The sequence below is a fragment of the Grampus griseus genome (genome assembly GCF_964374135.1).
Source record: "Grampus griseus genome assembly, chromosome: 4".
In the NCBI taxonomy this organism is placed as follows: domain Eukaryota; kingdom Metazoa; phylum Chordata; class Mammalia; order Artiodactyla; family Delphinidae; genus Grampus; species Grampus griseus.
Genome location: NC_138997.1, coordinates 16,257,325 through 16,281,324, shown reverse-complemented (window position 1 = coordinate 16,281,324; position 24,000 = coordinate 16,257,325). Strand labels below are relative to the sequence as shown.

At 33.8% G+C, this 24,000-nt stretch overlaps 1 protein-coding gene across 1 annotated transcript in view; it reads right to left on the bottom strand.

Moving 5' to 3' along the window:
• RAP1GDS1 (Rap1 GTPase-GDP dissociation stimulator 1) overlaps positions 1–24,000 on the bottom strand; it is a 154,339-nt gene that overhangs the window by 91,781 nt on the left and 38,558 nt on the right. The window contains exons 3-4 of the mRNA XM_082653768.1: positions 5,080–5,202; positions 2,240–2,365 (exon numbers count right to left, since the gene is read on the bottom strand). Coding sequence (XP_082509894.1) covers positions 2,240–2,365; positions 5,080–5,202 — 249 coding nt within the window. The remainder of the gene's footprint in view (positions 1–2,239; positions 2,366–5,079; positions 5,203–24,000) is intronic.

The following is a 24,000-nucleotide window of genomic DNA, read 5'->3' as shown; positions in this document are numbered from 1 at the left end:
AAGTTATTCAATACTTTTTAAAGAGAGAAATCTAATTTCTGGGTTCTTTCAAACTCCTGCTTGTCATAATATGTCACTGCATTTCAAGTAAATTAAAAAATCAACCACACAGCATCACATTTATAGACTTTGATATCATTCTTGTAATTAAAATAAAGGTGCTGTACTCTTCCTACAACTATTCTGGAGAAATCACTCATAAACTGACATAGATTTAATTTCAAATAAAAGGATAAGAAAGCATACAGTATTATGGAAATTATATGCTTAAGACAGCATGGCACAATGAACACATTTTTACCACATGATTTACAGTAATAAATCACTTCTTATATTTATTCATTTTTAAGATTACTAACTTCATTTTCCTTAAACAAGGTTTAAATGTATAAAAAGTCTGTATTCAGTATGCTTAATTTTCTATTTAACTATAATTTTCATTGAACTGAATGAGAATAAAGTGGTTATAGTCACGAATAAATGAAACAAAAAATTAACTTCATAGCCTAAAGCATATCCACAGACTTTATACTGTATACAGAGTAAATGGATACGATAAACAGCATAATAATGGACTTCAGTTTCATCAAAATGATATTTATTAACTAGACATTTATTACACTAACTTCAAGGTTCTTTAGTGTATACAGGAAATAAAATTACTCTGTGCCCATAAAAATCATAGCAAGATGAGACAATAGATCACTATGGGTATTTCTTCCATTGTGCCAATATTAAGTGAAACTCTAGGACAAAAGTACTCAAAACAGATAATTCCTATGATGTTCAAACAATGCATAATTCAAGAATATCTAAACTGAACAAAGATTAAAGAATACTTTTGATAGCCTTAAATTCTAGTAATAAACACAGAAGATAAGAATAAAAAGAGTAATGACTATACTCTCCAAATACTTGCCATCAATCTTTGCCTATTACTCTGCAGGGGTCTATTAAATATACATTGTTAAAATTAATCATATAAAATACACATTCATTCTTGAAAGCTAACGTTAGAAGCTATAGTGTTTAATAAAAATCCTAAATATGAAAATGCAAGTTATAAACATAGAGCACTAGGATTTTATAAACAAAGCTAATACCCTAGGATAGTAAGAATTGGAATGAAGGCACAGATAGGTAAATTTATAAGCAGCATTAGGGACTGAAATTCTCCCATTAAAATTCACATTAAAAGACATCCCGTGTCCTCAGATATAATATATAATATTCCAGAAAAAGGAAAGAATAAATGAGGCTAGTCTTACCACCACTGCTACAGAGAAGTTATAACTGAAAGCTGTAGTTTCAATCTTTTTTTCTGCTTCTTTCTTTTATTATAAATAAATATGTTTATGACTTTATTTTGTCTGGCTTATATGCACAAATCACTTTTTGAAACACTGTGTATTATAAAAGAGCTATCTATGATTTTTGTACATAAACTCAATGGGGAAAATAAACAATAAAAGTTATCCTAGTTGTATAAATAGAACTAAATTCTTAGGAGACTTTAAAGGTGAATGTTAAAAAATGTGTTTTTGTCTCAGAAATCTAAGGAAAATCAGGATAAGCCTAATTAAACTGAATATACTCAAGATTTTTTTCTGTATTTTGTTTGCATATACGTGGGAAGGAAAAGTAGAAAATGTAAAAATTTTGCAATATCTATACCCATACCCAAGTTCTTGCTTTCTCTTTGCCTAGTAGAACAGTATATTATATAAAGTGGTGAGGATGACAATGACGTTATGACAAATAGGAATGGAATCAATGCAAGATGCAATAGGCCAATCTAGCTCTTGAGAAGATAATGGTTTTTATGAATGGCTTTACTGAATCGCAAGTAATTAAAAATGTATTTGGACAGACTTAGAAACTAAAAAATGTGTTCAGAAGTATTCTCATGCAGAGATGGTACTTCAATAAAACCTAATTGAAAAGATATATTTTTTCCCTAAAATTAAAAGCTCCAATTCTTAGAAAATGACTTATTTTCCTCTGAAAATATCATTTGTGATATGAGAAAAAGAATTCATTTCAGATAAGTCTTAGATAAAAGAATACTATGGCCCGAATTTCCATCGATTCAGCTACATAAGCAGAGCTGAGTCATACTGGCTCACATTAATGTCTTAGCCTAGAAAAGACAGTGCTAACACTAAAAGCAGAATTATTATGAAAATCGTAATTCTTAAACAAAAGTTTATAAGTGTACCATTGCTATTTCAACACTTACGGCTATCGTAACATATGTTTCCTAGAGCCCTGCCAGTTTGAAGCAGCACTTCCTGGTCTTTGCTATTTAGCAGCTGCACCAGTGGTGAAATTAATCCTGCATCCACACATGGAATTCGCATAAATTCTGAAAAGAAGAACATATTTAATTAAAAATATAAAGATTCTCAATTACATAAAAAACCTCCCTTAATAAAATAAATATATAATATGAAAATGTTTAAGATGGCTTACTATCTGAAGAGTACATTTCTGTCTAAAAGTACCATTACAACCCTACTAAATACTTAATGAAATAAGTACACAAAAATGAGTGGGGTCATATTTTTCTTTGCTGATAGTCTCTACCATAAACCAAAAGAATTTTTCATTAACTTTCATTATACCTAATTTATCACTATCTTCTTATACCTGGATGTTATAAGAGGAGGAAGGTGGAGGGGGGAGGGGGGGAGGAGATGGAGGAGGGGAATAAGATGTAAAGGTTTTGTTTGCTTTCACACATTTTCAACTTCAGTTATCAGCACTGTAGACACATAACAGTACCTCGTTTCAGAAATTTGTTGTTGTTGTTGTTATTATTATTAGACACTCTGAGAGTACAATTCTAAAAAGGAAGAAATATTCAGATACTTCCTCTTTTACTTATTTTTCCTTTGCCTCAAATCCATCTTAAATCTGTTATATAGGGGAACACTTTATTTAAAAGATATCAAAATCTTTTACTGCAATTTATGGTCATAGCTATGCTCCCACGTTAAACTTGCCCCTGGAACTTCTTACTAATACTCTGGATTTTGAACATCAGCACATAGTCAGGTACGCTAATATTTAGAGAGTTCCTTTTGTATGTACACATTTAACCATAATTATATTTTATAATTAATCCAAATCTAACAAGTATATGCTAACACTTCTCTTCTATTATTATATAACGTGCACAGCAGAGTGACGATGAACAGATCAACTTCCAATTTCTTTTTTTCTCCGGTTCACACAATCTTCTTTCATTGTCAAGTTTCTAACCAGAAGAAATATAAGGCTAGTTAATATCTCTGTTGGGTCATGTTGCATTTCTGAAGATATTTATTTAAAAAGAAAGACTCTAATCCACTTTCTCAGCCAGTCACTTAAAAAAGAAACAATGTGACGATTAAGCAGTAAACAACCATTTAAATGGATCCCATTTATTTTAACCAGTAGGGATTAGTGGCATGCCCTTAACAAGCCTCTGATTAAAAGTATAAATGCTATAAATTATGTCTTTAAAACATAGTTGTCATCTACTAGAGTGTAACTAGAAGCAACCTCTAGCAGCAGAGTTATCATGCAACTGTGACCAAGTATTATAAGGATTGATACTATTAAGTAATAAGATCATATAGGAATGTCAAGCCATTTCAAAAAAAAAAATCTATTCAAAATTTCTCAGTCTATGTTATGTGTGTGTGCTCATTCTTAAGAAAAAAAGTTTTAAGATAAAAATTGATTTCTGGAAACTATACTGTGTTTCTAATGAAGTTAAAAATAAATTACTTGATCTTAAAAATCAAGCTGCATCTAAGAAGATTTAGATAGTGGTTGCTCTAAGTTAACAAACAATATCTGAAGGGGTTTCATTTTCAAACTAGATCTGCTTCAGGAGTTCTTTGTTGTCCCAAGGTGATCCCTATCTATTCAGAGCAGTTCAAATCTTCTTGAAGTACACTAAATGCTCCAGACCACTAGGAATCTCTGAACATTTATGACCAGCTCAACTCCAGAGCACAGCAAAATGATTATAAATTACAACAGCTTAGATGTACATACAAACAATAGATGGTCAGTTTTCATTAACAACCAAAAAATGATTTACCAATATTGGAATTTGGAAAGATATTTTGAGCACCTCTAAACAAATGAAAAAATTTCATGGCAATTCTTTCTGGTAACACACATATGAACATGTTGTTTTACTGGGCTAAAAACATACTTTACAATGCCACCTGCCACAGTGATTCCACAATGTATAAAATTGTGTAAAACTGAAGCCAGAATTTTAAAGTTTCTTTTTTTAAAGTATAATATATGCAACTTACTAAAATAAAAGAACTAAAAATAATATCAAACTTTGACAAACTGAGGCATACTAATGGTATTACATTTAGCATGGCCTCCCCTTTTGCTTAAAAACTGCTTTAAGAAGTCAGTGTTTTTCTCAAATTGACTAAACTAAAATCATACACAAATATTTCTGCTACAAAATAATTCTTCCAAAGAATCCCCTCTCACTGGATATAAACCATATATAATGGGACGGCTATTTTATAATCTATGCTTTGCTGTCATTACATGGAAACCTAAGAAATAAATGTTTCTCATGAAGATGAATTCAGAAACCAGTATGTATTCCAACTACACTGTTGCAGTCAAGTGCCAACGTCAGTAGGTCAGACTAAAAAGAAAAAAACAGTGAGTTTATCTGGATATAACACAAACCAACGTATACACTGAAAAAGGGTAAGCTCTCCTGTGACAATGAAGACGAATGACTCAGTGGCAGCTCAAGAATCCTGTAACCAAAGCAATAAATGATACAGGTACAGGACTAGCAGTGCTGTTCTTTAATTCTACTCTGAAGGAATGGAATAGCAAATGGGAAATGTACGAATAGAATGACTATAATGATAGTCATTTTAAACAACATTTCATTACGTGAAAAAAGTCAAAGAAAAGAAAAATAGAAAGAAAGTAAAAAGGTCTAATCTACAAAATTAAAACATAAATTAATAAAACATACTGACAGGTAGGGTGTAAAACTGAAGATGTTCCCAGCAGAAAAGTTCTTGAGGAAAACCTCACCATTTTTGGCTATTTCTGCTATGATGTTAGCTACTTTGGCTGTGCAGGAAGACTGTGGAACCAACAGACTTGCAAACAGTTGAAGTATTCCACTTCCTTGGATTTTTTCACTTGTTTCCATATCTGAAAGAGATACATACAAAGAGCTTCAGTGAACATCTTCAACACTAACACTGACAACTTCATTTACAATAAATTCTTTCTTTAAGAATTTTCACCATCCATAATAGAAACAGTTCATTATATATCAAAATGTGTATATTTATATAAAATTACCTTCAGTTCCACAAGCTGCTTTTATGTTCAGTTTTTATCTATGCAAAACACTTTCTAATACAATCTTTTCTAAATCTACAGATTATAAAGGAATCCTTTCTGAATATACCATTTGCATACCAAATTTACTTCTCAATGTTATTTCCAACACTGTCTATTCAGAGTAGGAATGCTTTACTTTCTACTTCCCTTCTGAATTCTCTAACAGTGTGTTATTAATACATGTGAATTCTATGATTACCTGTAATGCTACAGCAATTAAAAAAATAAGTGGCAACTAAATGTGCTAAAAACTCACCTCATATCATTTTATATGGAGTGATAGAAGAGACTATTCAGTTCCGTATGATTACTATGTTTCTCACACAACTTATTCAAACCACCACTAATGAGAAAGGGAAATAGTCAACAGCAATAAGGCCATGGTATTTAGAACTCTATATGGTGATATAGAAATTCAAGAAGACCTACTTCTTTCCTTTTCTTTCCATCTTTGTTAAAATACAAATAAAGAGGCTTTGTATGAAATCAAGCTGCTTCATGTAAAAAGCATGACCTATTAAAATAAAAAACAGGAACACCTGGAATGATGATGGAAATAAAGACAAGCTCAAGGAAACAAAATTTAAAATCACTATTTGGCTCTTAACAACGAAGAGGAATGGCATTGTTTAAAAACAGGGAGCTATAAGGCTCATTAAGACATTCTATTTAAATTTATTTCTATGTGTAGCTCCTCTATATCCTTTACATCCTTTGGTTATACAAACAAACAAGAGAACTCTAACGATTTCTTGTTAAGTAAATGGCAGCTGCTCTGATCAACAGAGAGTAGGGAATCATTTTTAATAATTTGAGAAAGTCTACAAAAAATTATCTATTTCTTTATAGTAAGCGCTGATTAGGGCTTCCCTGGTGGCGCAGTGGTTGAGAGTCCGCCTGCCGATGCAGGGGACGCGGGTTCGTGCCCCAGTCTGGGAAGATCCCACATGCCGCGGAGTGGCTAGGCCCGTGAGCCATGGCCGCTGAGCCTGCGCATCCGGAGCCTGTGCTCCGCAACGGGAGAAGCCACAACAGTGAGAGGCCCGCGTACCGCAAAAAAACACAATCTCTTCATATAGTAAGCGCTGATTGTTTAGCTCAGTGTTTTTCAAACTGTGGGTCCCAATCCATTAAGAACCCTGAAATCAATCTGGTGAGCAAGGACCAGCAATTTCTTAAAAAGAGAAATAGAATCAACAATATCCACAACAACAACAAAAGAATAGAAAAAAATTCTTTTGCGGACAGTAAGGTAAAACACTGAGTGAAACACATGCACATGTAACTGTATGTGTGTGCTTACTGAATGTAAAATGTACCACTAATCGTAGATTCTGGTCAAAAAGTTAAAAAGCAATGTTCTGTGTAACCCAGGACTAGCCAGGATTCTGGGTTAAAGAGGTATAACACTCTTAACATTATCAGAAGACGCTGGAATTGTTGAATGGCTGAAGCAATAGAAAATTATATGGAAAATTATTTATAAATTTGTAAAAATTGAAAATTGTAAAAGTTCCATGGATTTGTTATCTTAAAAACATTTCTTTGCAATTACTGTAGTTACTTGGGTATATGTGCATGTTTATATGTGACATTAGTACAAAAGATCAAGTAATCAAAATTAGTCAATGTTGAAACTCCATCCATGCACTTCCTTTTCCATAAGCCTAGTACACTTTCATACAGCTAATACTATTTTGGTTTTCTTACATTTTATGTACTGTAATAAAAAAGGATATTTTGGAGATACTTTAAAACAGCGCTTTTTATTAGGTGAACAAACAGAAGCCCAGAAAGATAAAGTAACCTTGTCTAAAGTCACCAATAATCATAGAGCATGAAGAGCAAATTCAGATTCTACTACACTAACAATTCAACATGTGTATCACCTGGCAACCACTGGTGTTATTTTTAGAACAGAAAACTTACTTAAGCATAAGTAAATGAAATTTGTCTTTCTGTACGCTGCTACTCACTGGTTTCTCACAATTCAGATTATTACAAATGTAAAGTACACATGACAGAACATAAACACAGGAGCTGTCCTTTCAGCAAGCGCATTTATAAAATACAATGTGGCTTTTCACTTTTACTTTGTTTCTTGGATTAAAAAATACGTTTTTAAGGTACCACCTGAAAATCTGACACCAAGTTTCTGTTAATTATTATTATCATTATTATTCTTTCTAGCAAGAAGCCAAAAGAACTGAACTCAGTTTGCCATGTTAAAATTCTTCCTTTTCTGACCACTGCTACAACGGTAGGACACTGGGGTTGACTGCCCCAGGGGTCTTGTCCCACCATCTGCTGGTGCTAGGATGACAGCAAGAATCTGGCATGAGGGATGAATCATGATTAGATGTGAAGCTGAGGCATTTGTGTGTGTGGAGGCGAGCAGTTAACTGCAAATCACCCAGGCACGTCTCACTTTAACTATAACTAAAAAAATGGCTTAACATCAGAGCTGAATGTCAGGGGCACAGGGAAAAAAAGAAAACAAAGCAATACAAGACTCTTGCACTCTGATGAGTTTCCATGGATTACAATCCAGGGAACTGGGAAAACAATTATAATAAGATGAATCAAGATTTGGGAATAGTATTTTTTTAATACTATTGTCAGAGAAATAAAAGGGAAAATATAATCTGGTTTTTCACATAAATCTGATTTACAATTTAGAAAAATCGAAAAGGAATTCTATTTACTTGCTAGCATGTGGATTTATATATAGGTTTAGAACTTAAACAGCTGGGAATTATCTTCTTTCGTTTGTCATGAAAACATAAAGGGCCAAATACTGCTTTTCATTAAAATGCCACTATCCAATAAACAATTACAAAGTTTCAGCCTCATTTCATATATGCTTTCTACACTGGCATTCTACTGCATCTCACAATGTGTATCTGTGAACTAAACATGTTCACAGATATCTGTGAGCACCGCTGAAATGATTTTAAGAGAGCATTAAGAAGGCGTCAGTGGTGGTGTTTGCAGGTCTAAATGAATGACTGCTTGTAAAAAGAAATCATGTGTTGTGATCAGGAGTCCTAAAAAAAAAAAAAGGCAGACTTTTCATTATCTTTAGCCATACTACTACTGACATTGGAACTATACCCATTTTAAATATTTGCAGGAATCAATTCCACTTCTTTCTCCCCCTTCACATTTAGGTGCAGTCATAAAAGCGTTTGAGTATGCCTACAAATTATAGGCAGCTGGCAGTCCTTGAATTTTGAAGGACCCATACATGAAGGGCAGTTGCTACTCTAAAATAATATCTGTGGAGCTATGGCAGGAGTCATATCCATTAGAGTAGCCCTTGCAGTTCTGCAAGCACTCATTCTGTCTCTGCAGTCCTATGTCCACACCCCACCTGACCTCCTGGTGGCAAGGAGCAGCTTCCTTATGAAACTGCCAGGGACAGAAAGAAAAAGAAAACTGGGCAATTGGGTCAGAGAAACTTGAAAGAAGAGTAAATCAAGAAGCTGTGCTACAATGCTATAGGGAGAGGAGAAGTTAAAGCACAATTCATAGAATTTCTCAAGACCAATAACCCAGGAGAAGACAGAGAATGGGTGGAATAGGAATGGGAATTTAAGATATGGCTCGAAAAATGTTAAAGTTCCCAACAAAGCTGCCAAGTAAACACGTTAAAATAATTGGCTTTACAGTTAAATATCAAGAGCAGGTTTTCAGGTATGCTGCTATAAGCTGAATTTATGATGTTACGTTGGCATATAGGCTTTATGAGGAGAAGCTAATGAAAAGCATTTGATAGCCAATTTACAGTAAACTCCAAATTAGAAAAACAAAAATAATGACTGTTATTACTGTGACTCTATTAGATTAAAAATGTACTTGGATTATTTACTTCTAGTTATGAGAACAATAAAGAATTGCTATTTTTACTTATATTATATGTCCAAGGATCCTCGTGACTGACTGTGAAGAGAAGACTCAGATTTGGGATTGACTGCAACGACAAGGAATATGACTCCAGGGCTGTGTGTGTATCGTTGTCTCTGGGGAACTTTTTATTTCTCAAGGGGTAGACTTTTAGAATAGGGTGTAACAAGAGATCTGGCCCTGTGCCTGGGAGATCTGATCCAAATCCAAGGTTTCATTTCCTACCACACAGACGAGCCCCAAATCCTCTCTCCCTTTATCCAAAGGAAAACAAAGCATGTGCGCTTGGATATACAATAAATACCTCAAATTTATCATTTCCAAAATCCAATTTACTCTCTTCCTTTCCTTTCATTTTAGTCTCTATTGCAGTTAATGGCAGGGAACCCATCTAAGCCAGAAGCCCTAGAATGATTATAAATTTTTCTTTTAGTAAATGCCTTGCTACCACCCATGTTAATCAGAAAGTACTGTAAGTTCTGTAGATTCCATCTGACTAGCATCTTGTGCATCTATCCTTTCCTTGTTACATTCGTGCTACTTCCAGTTCTCAATTCTGACCTTTATTAAATGCAACAGCCTCCTCAAGAGTCTCCCTAACTCCAGCCTCCCCTGCAACTGTCATCTACATTGACGGCAGAATAAGCTTCTGGAAATACAAATTTTATGTCACTCCCCTACTTTAAATCTTTAAATGATCGTCTATAAGTTTTAATTAAACATTCAAGCACATCCATGACATTTATATTTCCCAACCATATCTCCTGATACTCCTCCATTGATATCCTACATTCTAGTCACACTAAATTGCTTATAGAAATCTAAATTAATCATTTTATTTCATACTTTCTTACTGCATTTGTTCCCTCTCTGAAATGCCACACCCACACCACCACTATAGCTAATGCCTACACAGAGGCATAGTGTCCTCATTTAAAGGCACCTGACTGAGAGCCATTTAAACTTTTAAAGATACCTGACTACCATAAAAACTCATTTTTTAAAACAGACATGTGACATAGGCATGATAGGTTATGTTTTCTTCATACTACAAATAAAGCTATATGATTATATTGGAAAAGCAATAAGAAACCAATTTTTCTGATTCCTAGTCCAGTGCTCTTCCTAACACAACTGTTAATTTAGAAGATATATAGTGCTAACAATACCTTGACCAGATTCACCAAGTTATTACGTGACAAATATTTTTATTTAACATATTTTTCAGAAGTAAGAACTAAACTAAGACAACTAGGTAAGAAAGGGATGCACAGTATTTTGAGATAGATAAATTGACTCAGTGATTGAAGGAGAGAAAGGGAACTGTGTATAGAGAAAGTGAAACAGGTTTAAAATATATTTAAAACACAGAAGAGGACTATACTGGGTATAAGATTAAAGGGTCTGACAAATGAGAAATTAATGTTTCTAAAAGAAAATGGAAGTATATGGGGGGTTGTTATAAAATGCTTTTTCTTTCACTGATGAGAATCTTTTTCCCGCAATAAAGATTTTAAGCAAATAAAAGGAACATGAAGTACAGGAAAGAAAAGGCTGGATATAGTCATGAAAAGAAACAGGGCAGAACAAAGACCCATTTGCACAATGACTCACCATCAGAAAGAGGTCTTACTAAAAGATTAAGTTGTGAGAGTCATTTATAAAATTACAATAAATGATTTTGACAGTTTTGCAGTCATTTCAATTCCAGGGATAATGTAAGCTGTGGGAGTTGGAGAAGTTATGTATTTGGAAATCACTAGAATGAGCAGGGAGATCTGCTAGTCTGACTATTTTCCTTAAACTTACCACCAACTAGGTCAGTTGCTAAAAACTGAGTTGGTTAAAAAATAAAAGAAAGATATTTGCTGAGAAATACCCGGAGGAACCGTGCTAATGATTGTGGTAAAAGCAGAGTATATAACTAGAAACGTTCAACTCTAAGTTCACAGTAATTACTGAAAACGCGGTCCCTACGGTAAACGTGGATTTCCTCACTTCATACTAAGAGAACGAGGACATAGTAAAACAGTGAAGGAATATTTTTAGTAAAAGATCTATCTCCATCCTGTGAAACACCTTGGGGAAAAATATGAAGTAAACAAAGCTAAAGAGATTGGCATCTGTAGGTCACAGGGCAGTCTTCATGTAGGGATTAATGACCTTACAAAAATAGACCCCAGAGAGATGCCATGCTTCTTCCACCATGTGAGGTTTCAGTGAAAAGACAGCAGTCTATGAATCGGAGAGCAGGCCCTCACCAGAATCTGCTGGTGCCTTGGTCTTGGACTTCCCAGCCACCAGAAGTGTGAAGAATACCACCTAGTCCAGGCTATTTTGTTATAGCAGCCCACGTGGACTAAGACGTATGGCATAAAAGTCCTTTCATAGTTTGACCCCTACTCCCTTTCCAGTTTCAGTTTCTGATTGAACTAGGTTTCTTCCCCACCACTGTGACATTGTATATGTTGCCTCCATTGCTTGGGATGTTCTTCCCATAATCCTTGTGCCCTCACATTACCTGGGTAAAGTACACTGTATTTTCAAAATCCAGCATTCCCTGATCCTGCTTATCAAATTCACCCCTCTTCCCCAATATTCACACACAATGTTGTAATTGTTTCCAAGCTGTTAGAACCTATTTGGTAGCTGAAGACTTGGAGTAGATGAGATTATCCACAGAAGATGTCTTTTTACTGAGTCCCTACCATATTGGGAATATAAGCTAAAGCATACAAATCATATCCTCAGTGAGCTGTCTAGTAAGAGAAAGAGAGAGGTAAATAAGTTACCACAATTCACTGTGACTGATAACACCATGGAGGTTACATACAATGTATAATGGGAAGCAATCACAGTTCCATGAAGATCATAGAAATTTCCATAAACAAGGTAACATTTAAACAGAGTTCTGAAGCCCAATAAAGCATGTTCTAAGCAGAAAAAGGAGAAAAATTTATTCCACAAAGAAGGAACACATAAAAAGCACTACTATCTGAAGCTAGAGACCCTAAATTTGTAATAGCAACATTCTGTACCATTGGGTGATATTTTTACCAGCAGCTGGAGGCTGCCAGAATTGAGAAGTGGAAAAGGTAGACGGCTGATATTATCTTAGGTTTGAAGAAAAGGTAGGTAAAAGGAGAAGGATAAGAGAATACACCTATGAAACACCCATTTATCCATCAGAATCTAGGTGAAATGGCAGTCCCTCTGTGACACTCTGAAAGACTCTTACAACTATGAATTGAACCCAGTTCTCTGAACACTTTGTAATCAGCTCTATTATATAATGTGTTATACTGTATTAAAACTTATCTGTTACTTGTCTATCCAATCGCTCCGGGGCAAGGTACCAACTAATGCATGGTGGTACCCAATTAATGCTAGTTGAATAGAACTGCCCTGTGCTTAAGGAGTTTATAACTGAATTAAAAAAGGCATACACACATAATTAATATACACCAAAATAAGTTCAACTAGAGGGATGCATAAGCTGTCCTACAGAATACTAAAGATGGAGCAACTGAGTTACATTTATTAATGTTGTAGAAGTTGTAATTACTTTTAACAGAAAAGAAGATTGAGCTTATAAGGAGACTGTCTTATATTTTAAGAATTTTCTCATCAAGAATGGAAGTTTTTTTGGTAGCATTACCAATCGCTAGCTTATGCAGAGACTAAACTTTTCACTTTGCATTAAGCTAATCAGGTCTCAGATTACATTTTTTCAAAAGCAAACATATGCAAAAATGTTCTTGAAGCTTCAGACATCATTTTAGAAACTACTTTGTTTTTATCTTATCCCTCCCACATGCACACATCAGAAAGAAAAGGTGATCAATCCATAAGTAAGTTATTATGAGCAAAATGAAAACATTCTGTTTGCTCCTTTAGTACAAGGAGGAGAAAAGATGCGTAACGCTTAAATATGGGCAGAGAAAATTACCAGCATCTAAGTGAACTCACCTCAGAGAACACTGTGTGCTAAAACCCAGATGTCTCTTAAAAATAAAACCCCACTACTCTGCCTTTTGGAGTCTCAGTTTGGGGTTTATCACAACAAATACTAAAAAGCAGGTCATAAAATCAACCTTAGTCAAATCAACTAGATTTGCTTGTGGAAAGCTCTAATGTTAAGGGCATCATTCCTCACTAGCAGTTATCCCAACACATAACTATTATGCCACACAATTCATTTTGATATGTCAGTAGAATATAGAGTCCACTTGTGATGGTTACTTTTACATGACAACTTGATTGAGCCATGGTACCCAGGAATTTGGCCAAACATTATTCTGGAGGTTTTTGTAAGGGAGTTTTTGGATAAGATTAACATTTAAATCTGTACATTTTAAGCAAAGCAGATTGGCTTCTACAATGTGGGTAGACCTCATTCTATCAGCTGAATGTTTGAATAGAACAAAAGACTGACCACCCTGAACTCTTTCCCCCACGTGCCCTGGAGCAAGAGGAATGCTGCCAGCAGAGTAATTCACGTGCAGGGTCATGAAATCTCACATAGTATTCTGTACTACTGCTCCAACTCTGTATAACTAGAGTCAGAAAAGAAAAGTGACTTTGACTCTGTCTGAATGTGTTGGCTTTCTGAAATTTCAAGAAATTACACAATGCATTGTTTGTTTTTTAACTGGTAATAAAACAGCCAAAATTTCCAAGTGAAGGCATCTGACAACAGAAGGCACTGAATGCTACTAAATTCTAGTAAAAAAAATTAGAGTATAAAGATTCCCTACATTATACAGTCCACTGTATGAATACCACCTAGAATATTATACCTAAACTCTATCTTACTAAGCACATGAAACGTTCACACTTTCTCAGTTATTGATGATTTTTGAGGAAAGAGGTTGTGTTTATTTTTACTTATTTGTTAATTTTTTTCTTTATTTTTGAAATAATTGATTTATAATATTATATTAGTTTTAGGTGACAACATAATGGTTCAATATTTTTATAGATTATAATCCATTTAAAGTTAGTACAAAACAATGGCTACATTTCCCTGTGCTATACAATATATTCTTGTTGCTTATTTTATAAATAGTAATTTGTGTCTCTTAATCCCATACTCCTATCTTGTCATCCCCCGCGCTTCCCTCTCCCCACAGGTAATCACTAATTTGTTCTCTGTATCTGTGAGTCTGTTTCTGTTTTGTTATATTCATTCATTTGTTTTATTTCTTAGATTCCACATATAAGTGATAACAGAGTATTTGTCTTTCTATGTCTGACCTATTTCACTAAACATAACGCTCTCTAGGTCTATCCACGTTGTTGCAATGGCAGGATTTCATTCTTTTTTATAGCTGAGAATACTCTAGTGTGTGTATACATATACCACATCTTCTTTATCCATTCATCTGATGATGGGCACTTAGACTGCCTCCATATCTTGGCTACTGTAGATAATGCTGCTATGAACATTGGGGTGCACGTATCCCAATGATCCAGTGTTTTCTTCAGATATATACCCAGCAGTGGAATTGCTGGATAATATGGTAGTTCTATTTTTAGTTCTTTGAGGAACCTCCATAGTAGCTACTATGTTTTCCATAGTAGCTACACGAATTTACAATTCCACCAACAGTGTACTAGGGTTCCCTTTTCTCCACATCCCAGCTAACATTTGCTATTTGTAGACTTTTTGATGATAGCCATTTTGACAGGTGTGAGGTGATATCTCATTGTGGTTTTGATTTTAGTTCTCTGATTAGTGATGCTAAGCATTTTTTCACGTACGTTTTGGCTAGCTGTATATCTTCTTTGGAAAAATGTCTATTCAGGTCTTCTGCTTGTTTTTAAATTGGGTTCTTGGTTGTTTTGATATTGAGTTGTACGTATAACTAGCAGTTATCCCAACTGGGATAACTGGGTTGTTTATATATTTTGGATATTAACCCCTTATCAGTCATATCTTTGCAAATATTTTCTCCCATTCAGTAGGTTGTCTTTTCGTGTTGTTGATGGCTTCCTTTGCTGTGTAAAAGCTTTTAAGGTAAATTAGGTCCCATTTGTTTATTTTTATTTCTTTTGCCTTAGGATACAGATCCAAAAAAATACTGCTAAGATTTATGTTGTGATTTGTTATAAGACAGTAAAATGACCATGAACCACACACAGTTAAGAATATGGTATATAATACTTTTGGCCTTAGTATTCTTCATCAAGAGCTTACTGTACAACAAATAAAAATAATATAGTATCTTACATCCAGTTAAAGAGATGTATAGCTGACTTAGCATACATTTCTTCAACTCTTTTTTAATATGCTTCTAAAAAGTGTTTCTTAATTTGGAACCTTTTCCACTTTCTGGCTATTCTTCCCTTACTCTCAATATTTCAAGCAAAGAGTTAACCTTTTACTCTCTATTTTGCCTTTAATGTTACTACTATTTTTCCTATTTCAACAATATTTGCAGTTGGTCATTAATATTCATATACATTCATAACTCAAAAACTGAAAATTGCAGTAGGTAATAAATGAGTAACAGTGAAAAGTGAAATAACTTGGCTTTTGTTTATTTACTTGGTATAAAAGATATTCCCATGGTATGGCATCTCTTCCAGTTTTAACATAATAGATAAACTATAGGTTTACATTGATTAAGATTCATATAAAATCAAACCTCCAAAAGGAGAAAAATTTATTTCAATTACCTATTTTTCTGGCTAGTGTTTCTTTTCCTTCCTCTAAGCTAAATGTTAGAAATTTAAAAAATGATTATTAATGCCAAGTAATTAAAATATTTTTTAAATTTATAAAATAATTTATATTCATATTTCATTAAATCTTGACATACCAAAATTCATATAACATTACAAATGTCTAAGAGGAATCTATGTAAAACTACACTGCATAAAACTACATGTAGAACTAAATTTATATCTATGTAAAACTATATTAAAATGAAGTAAGAAAAATAATAAGCAATCACGTTCACACTGTCAGGGCTGAGTAATACAAACTAACAAAAAATGAATATCTCAATTTATAGCTATAAACATAATTCAAAGGCTGATATAATATGACCTTGTAATTGTAACCAAACAATTATCTGGTGGCAAAATTAATGCTCCACTGACTGTAGTTTTGAACCTTTGGGGGCTGTAAATTACTAAATTGAGAAATTTCCTAAAATGTTTATCAGACCATTTAATAATCATTCATTTTAAAATAAATAATTAACATTATTAATTTTAATTATTCTTTAGGTACTAATTCTCAATAGGTAAACGTTTGTCCCTGAATACACAAGGGAAGATATAAATCATACTGAACCTCACTATTCTACTAAATGACATTGAATCTGTAACTGTACAACTACACTGCACTTTCCATACTTAAGAAAATCTTCCTCTAGAATTAACGCTCTCAGCAAATAATTTCATTATAAATAAACTTCAAAATAATAAAAAAGAAAAATGTTTACTATTCTTATACTGAGTAGGCTAAAGATTTATGGTTTAGAGGTACCTGTTCTTGATTTTTTTAAGAAAATCATTCTTTAATTAAGACTATCTTAACATGAAAAAGGATTTTTATATTAAGTCCAGAGGTATTATATTGAATGGTGAAGCATTAGAAGGGCTTGCCACTAATATCAGAAACTAAAATAAGATACTACTCATACCATTGTTATTTACTATTTTGCTGGCCGTTCAAGCCAACTCAATAAGTCAGCTATAGTTACAAGGGAAAGAGGAAACAAAAATAACAGTTTATGTTCTGACTGCAAAACCCAAGAGAACTAGCTAAAAAATTATTTTAACTAATAAGTGAGCTCAAAAGGTAGCTGAATACAAATAAAAGATATAAAAATCAATACAGCTTTCAAACTGATCTCTAACAAAACGGCCTGGAAGTTATAATAGGAAAAAGTCCATTTGCAAAAACAACCAAAATAATGTAGAATACATAGGAAAAATCCTTTAAATAAGATACATATGGAAAGCATGTGAACCAAATTACATAATCTTAATGAGACATAAAGAAAGAAAACTTGAATAAAAAGATGTAATTTATGTTTTTAGAATAACAAACTATTAAGAAGTTTTCAATTCTTTCCAAATTAATTTATAGCTTATCCCAATTTCAACAGCATTCTCCAGGAATGCAACAAAGTATTTACACAACTTCTCTGATATAACAAACCCATGAAAATAAAAAAACTTTGAAACAGATTTATGAAGAGGAACTTTCTCAATAAAGCTACTATAATTAAAATAGCATGGTTACAACACAATAATAGACAAACAAATTAATGGAATAAAATAAAACCCCAAGACTGGCCCAATTATATTAAATTAAGTAGTTATTATGTGATAAAAGGAACATCCTCAACCAATAAGGAATAGATTAAATAGATTAAATGACACATGGTGTTGGGAAAATTGATTGTCTAGAAAATAATAAAATTAAATCCTCACCTATACCATATATAAAAATAAATAATTGGGGGCTTCCCTGGTGGCACAGTGGTTGAGAGTCTGCCTGTCAATGCAGGGGACACGGGTTCGTGCCCCGGTCCGGGAAGATCCCACATGCCGTGGAGCGGCTGGGCCACTGAGCCTGTGCGTCCGGAGCCTGTGCTCCGCAATGGGAGAGGCCACAACAGTGAGAGGCCCGTGTACCGCAAAAAATAAATAAATAAAATAAAATAATAATTGAACATAATAAAATCAAATAATCATAATAGCAAGAATACATGTATTTTATATAGAGTCTTCCTTTAGCAAAAATAATGATTCATTAATTTCTCAAAATGTCACATTTATAAATCCCAAAGTCTACCTAATGGTGAAACTTTAACCTTTGTTTTACAATGCCAAGTGGGTACTCAGGAAATCTGAATTACAAGAGGTAAAAATGAAAGCATTTAGACTATGTAAGAAAGCTTTCTAGAGGAAACAACCATCATGACTACCAAGTACTACAAGAGCTAAAAAGCAGTATGCTACTGCCCATACCTTTAATATCAGGTTCAAACATCCATAATCACAGCAAAGACACTGAAAACAGGTTAATTTAATCAATCTATTTCTTACTTTAAAGCATTTTCCTTTAAACATCAAACTACATTTTTCTGTTGAGAATATATAATCCTTTTTTTTTTTACAGTCACTCTGCTCTTTAATTCAATTCACAGAGCTGCTGAAAAAGTAGACATTTCTATTTAAAAGTAGAAAAAAAGGTTTGTATAGAAGGTATTTCTGTTATACAAGTATATTACACAGCTTGGGGCAGTAACAGTCCAAAAAGCTCTTCTCACCCACTGATACTTTAAGCCTAGGAGGGAAGAGGTCTATCACGTAGGGTCTGGTTCTTGCTTGATTTGAGAGCGTCTATCAGTCTCCTGTATTTCTTCTGTTGCAGGAACCTCCAACTGGCTTGGCTCAGCTGATTCCTGGATTACGGGCCTTCTGACTCACTCTGATCAACCAACTGGTTATTAATCACAAGTCCTGGAAATGGTCTAATGACTGTGAATTTAATGAACTCAGCACGTGGAAGGCTTACCCGAGGGTGTGCCATTCTGATGACCATCTACTTTTGGCATTCCAAGGCTGGAGAAGATACTCAGAAACAAAGCCAAAATTAAGTTCATCATTAAAAAGCCTGAAATGTTTGAGACAGCAATTAAGGAGAGCACCTCCTCCTCTAAGAGCCCTCCAAGAAAAATAAATTCATCGCCCAATGTTAATACTACTGCCTCGGATGTTGAAGATCTTAACATCATTCAGGTGACAATTCCAGACTATGATAATGAAAGACTGTCAAAAGTTGAAAAAGCTAGACAGCTAAGAGAACAAGTTAATGACCTCTTTAGTTGAAAATCTGGTGAAGCCACTGGTATGGACTTCCCTGTGAAAGTTCCCTACAGGAAAATCACAATTAACCCTGGTTGTGTGGTGGTTGATGGCATGCCTCCCGGAGTGTCATTCAAAGCCCCCAGCTATCTGAAAATCAGCTCCATGAGAGAATATATAATTCTTATTAATTCATTTCCAATTCATTATACTAGTTAAAAGTCCAATCTGCATGCCTCATATTTTTTGACACGTTCAGGACATGTTGGGTTAGTGTTTAATTTGAGAAGCCAGTTAACATCTATCAAGCATATGGCCACAGAAGACCTACAGGTAGCTGCAGTTACACAGTTAAATGGGCCCCTGTCAGAAACAAATGTTAGGAAGACACAGCAGCACAAACCCATCAGCTTCTCCCTCAACAACTTAGTGACAGTAAGTCAGTATTAGTGTTTTACTGAGGATGGTAGATCTTTTTCAGTATATATTTGGCATATAGTATCATTTCAAATCACATTTCTCTTACATATTTTACTGTCAGGAACATAAGAAGTTTTTCAAATTTAGCAAACTTAAGAAGCAAAAATGGTATCATTTATCAATTAGCTAGTGTAAGAAAATCCAGATTCTCTGTCCATGCTTCAATCACAAAATACAAATACCAATGGAGGCTTATCTCCTTCTGGAGATTGTACACAATGAGAGCTTTCTTTGCCCCTTATGCTTAAAAGCATATTAGAAGGCAAACAGAACCCAGTAACCATGTTATTATCTTCTGTTACTAATCTTGTGACCTGTGAAAGATTTCAAGATGGTCTTTCTCATTATTTCAATCAGATTCAAGCCTTTCTGTGACCCCTCTTCTACGAATTCCTAGATATAAATATATTTGAATATATACTGTCTCTTCTTTCTGCTTCTGACTAACATATATCTTGGACCTATATGCTACTACTTCCTTAGAATCTAACCCTAGGATAATGAACTTAAGGTTCATTATTTTAAATGGCCTCTTTTAAAAATGTCTGCTCCTCCACTGAATAACCCAACTACATTTTATTGATGACAATGATGATGATTTTGTTTCTCAGCTTCATTTCCATCACATCATACTGGCTGGTCCAATTCTTAAACCACCCATAATTCAAGAAATGATAGCCTATAAAACTCCAATAGAAATATTTATAAATATTTTATAAAATTTTAAAAATGAGATTCAATATATAATCAATAATTTTAAAACGTTTCATGAGATATTTTACTTTTGAGGAAGTTCTAAGTCTTTATAGTACAGTATGTATTTTACACTCATGGCATACCTAAATTCAGACTAGCCTCATTTCAAATGCTCAATAGCCATGCAGAGAATGGATACTGTATTGGACAGCACAAGTTTAGAAGATTCCTCTGGAAGGCTAATGAGCATAGTATTCCCTGCGTTTTTCCATGTTTAACAGAATTTTGCTATAGCCTTGATACTTACTGAGCACCTTGGCTCAATATAAAATTCTTATTCCTTTAGTTTTCTGAAAATACTGCTCTAATATTGAATTGTTTTGCATATTGTTGTTGAAGAGTCTGATGCCAATCTAATTTTCTTTTCTTTTTAAATAAATTGATCTTTTAGCATGGAAGCCTGGAGGATTTCTCCTTTGTATTTATTTTTACCTTTAAAGTCTAAAAGTTTTGCTAGACTTCTTCGAGGTCAATTTTCACAAGTACATGCTAGGCCCTTTCAACATACAGATTCTGGTCTTTTTATACTTCAGAAAAGTTCATACTTTTAAATATTAGCTCTGTTCCACTGTTTTGTTTTTCTCCTTGAGGATTCCAGTTGCACATATGTTGGATCTTTTTGCCTATCTTCTATATTAATCATTTTCTCTTTGATCCTTTATTCTGTCTTCATTTTGCCCACTTTCCTCAATGCTCCTTATTAAATTTTCAGTCACCTCTATTCTTCCTTGGTACCTTGTAATTTAGTCTTACTTTTTAAAATGATTCTTTTCTTCATTATCTTCTAGTCAACTCTTACTTTACATCTTCCTAGTAATTATCCACTTTGGTTCCAAGTTTCTGAATTTCTTACCCAGGTATTCTTTTTCCTTTTCATAATTGCAAAGGCTTAAGGATGTTTAATATAGGTCATGGTGTTCTGTTACTGATAACCACTTTGTGGGTGGTTTAGGAGAAAACAATTCAATAACTAAAATGTTTTGATTCTTATTTTCTGATTTGTTCCTTGTAGCACCTATGTATGTATATAGCCTGCAATTTCCTATTCAGTGTATAGTTTTTCTTTTCTTTAACTAGCAGTAAAAGTTGTATGCAGTAAGGGTAAGGATGAATTCTCAGGTTTTTTAGTTCAAAAGCTCCCTCTTCTGAACTTAAACCAAAGGGGGTTATTAGTGTGTCTTCTAACAGTATGATTTTCTTATTTCTACAGAACACTTACTTTCTCCATCTTGCATCCTTCTTTTCCTTCAACACCACGTCTACAAGGGAGAACAATTTCATCCCCCAAAGTGGCACTCTCCTGATCTGTTGCCTAGGGTCCTGTGTACTTTTAAGTCTCCTCCTTTTGATTCCCAATAGCCAATGCTCCAATTGAATCTAAGGCCAGATCTTAGAATTTTCCCACCAAGTTAAGACTTTTTCTTTCTAAAGGCAATTTTAACTGTAAACTATCACCCCTAGGCTCCTGATTCAACCCCTCTCGTCCTTTCCATGTGGTCTCTGCAGTCTTCATGAACTCTCTCTAAAAATGGGCTCTGAAGCTGAGTAGGCTAGATTTGGATATTAATTTCTCTCTCCTAATAATCTGAAGTTCTTAGTGTGTCTCCAGGGCATAGGTTATAGATATTTGATTTTATCTGATTTTTTGTTGATTTGTATGGCTTTTTAGACTGCGTAGAAAAATTCAAACTTAGGTGGCCACCACTACTCTATGGCAATCCAGGGGTCTTAATTCATCAAGAATTGTCAGTGTCTTTTTAGTTGACCACGTTTTCTAGTTTAGCCTAGTCTCCTCTACTCTTAAAATACTACCTTTATTTAGTAAAAACTGAACCTTTGGTAATTTATGATTAGCACCAGTCATAAGCCCTCATTAATGATGGACACAATAACTAAAAGAGCCACATAATACAAAACTATATAAAGGAGATGAACACCATAATGAGTTTAGCTTGCAAAGAAAGCTGCAAATGTATCACTCTGTGATACATTGGATAACGTAGGGTAAAAAACTGAAATCTAGATATTACTGTGAAAGAATTAAGTGAAATAAATTTTCATTTCTACTAAAGCAGCAGCGATCTTTCATGCTCAGTAAATCAAGATTTAACAAGGTTATTGAAAAAGAGTTGATAATAAATTTCAAAGTCCCTTACTTGGGAAATAATTTTGATACATGACAGTAAGTCTGTTCAGAAATATTAAAGGCATAAAGCAGACTAAAAGCAAACAACAGACAATTCTTACTGTTAGAGAAGATTTATAATCTACGTTAGTAGCTTCTGTACATAATTTGATATGTTTAGGATTATAGCCTAGTAGGGAGCCAAAAATCAACACACTGAATAAAATAAAGAACAAGCGTTAAGAAATAACCTAAGAATTCAAGAGGTAGATGAGTATTACCAAGTTAGGAATATGGAACTAGATACTAAATACTTTCTTCTTTAAAAACAAGTAAACTGATGTTCTTTCATAGGGTTTTCTATAGATAATAAACAATTACGTGACACTTGTATGAAATAGGAATTGCCATCGGGCAATTGGTTAAAGTTAAAATACAAAGGTATGTGAGGCAATGAGAAAGAGGAAAACAGCCTAATCCGTTAGGGAAAAAATTGAAAGTGGTGCTGGTGATCATGCTGGCACTGTATTGTGGTTCCCCCAGCCAAAAAGAACATGGTCCCCATGCTCTTACAACAGAATAGAATTTTTATTATGAACAGACTGTAAATTTTGCTTATTTGGGGGCCTTTAATTCATGCTAGTAGTTTGTCTTATAAGGTGGTTCAGATGTCATACTCTCTAAGGACAATTCCTGCCTTAATGTTTACGGATAAAAATGTGGGCTGTTTTACATTTTCAAATAAGCATGAAATAGAATAACCGACACTACAATTCAACAAGCATTTACTGAGACTCTTCTAACTATTCTCTGAATCAAAAGAGACCAGAATAAACGGGCTGATTTCTTGGCTGGTAGCCTTCATATATTTACTAAAAACATTTTAAAGCTGAGATCTGAAGTATTTATATGAGTGAATGAATGCTTCTATATTAATTTAGATCAGAGATTTACACAAAATGCTTGCTCAAACAAAATGTTTTCCATAAAGTCTAGTACGTATTCAAATTTTCAACTTTTGTCTTTTAAGATCCTTACAAATACTAGATTTAATGCCCCCCCAAATTTAAGAAAACACTCTGAAGTCATACATCAAAGCAAAAATTCTAATTCAGATTATGATAATCTGTAATATACAATTCAAAAATACTAAATTTCCACAGTGTAAAAACTTAAAAGCATAATTTCTTTCCTCTCAGAAATGTCCTTTCCAATGGTAGGTTAGTAAACTGTAAAACAGAACTTTAAGATTAGATTTCCATTACACACATTACTATCTTGTAAAGAATGGAGAAATCATTCTTTCTTGATCAGGTGCAATTCTAGTGCAAACACTGATATTTTTTAGATAAAACACCTGACACTAGGAAGAATTATGAAATTAGAACTTCTCTGTGTAAAAAAAGCCAGTATAGATTCTAAGTTATATGCTTTATAATTTTACCGTTAAGAGCATAGAAGTAGTGACGGATCAAACATTTTATTCAGGGAAGTAAGAACTTTAT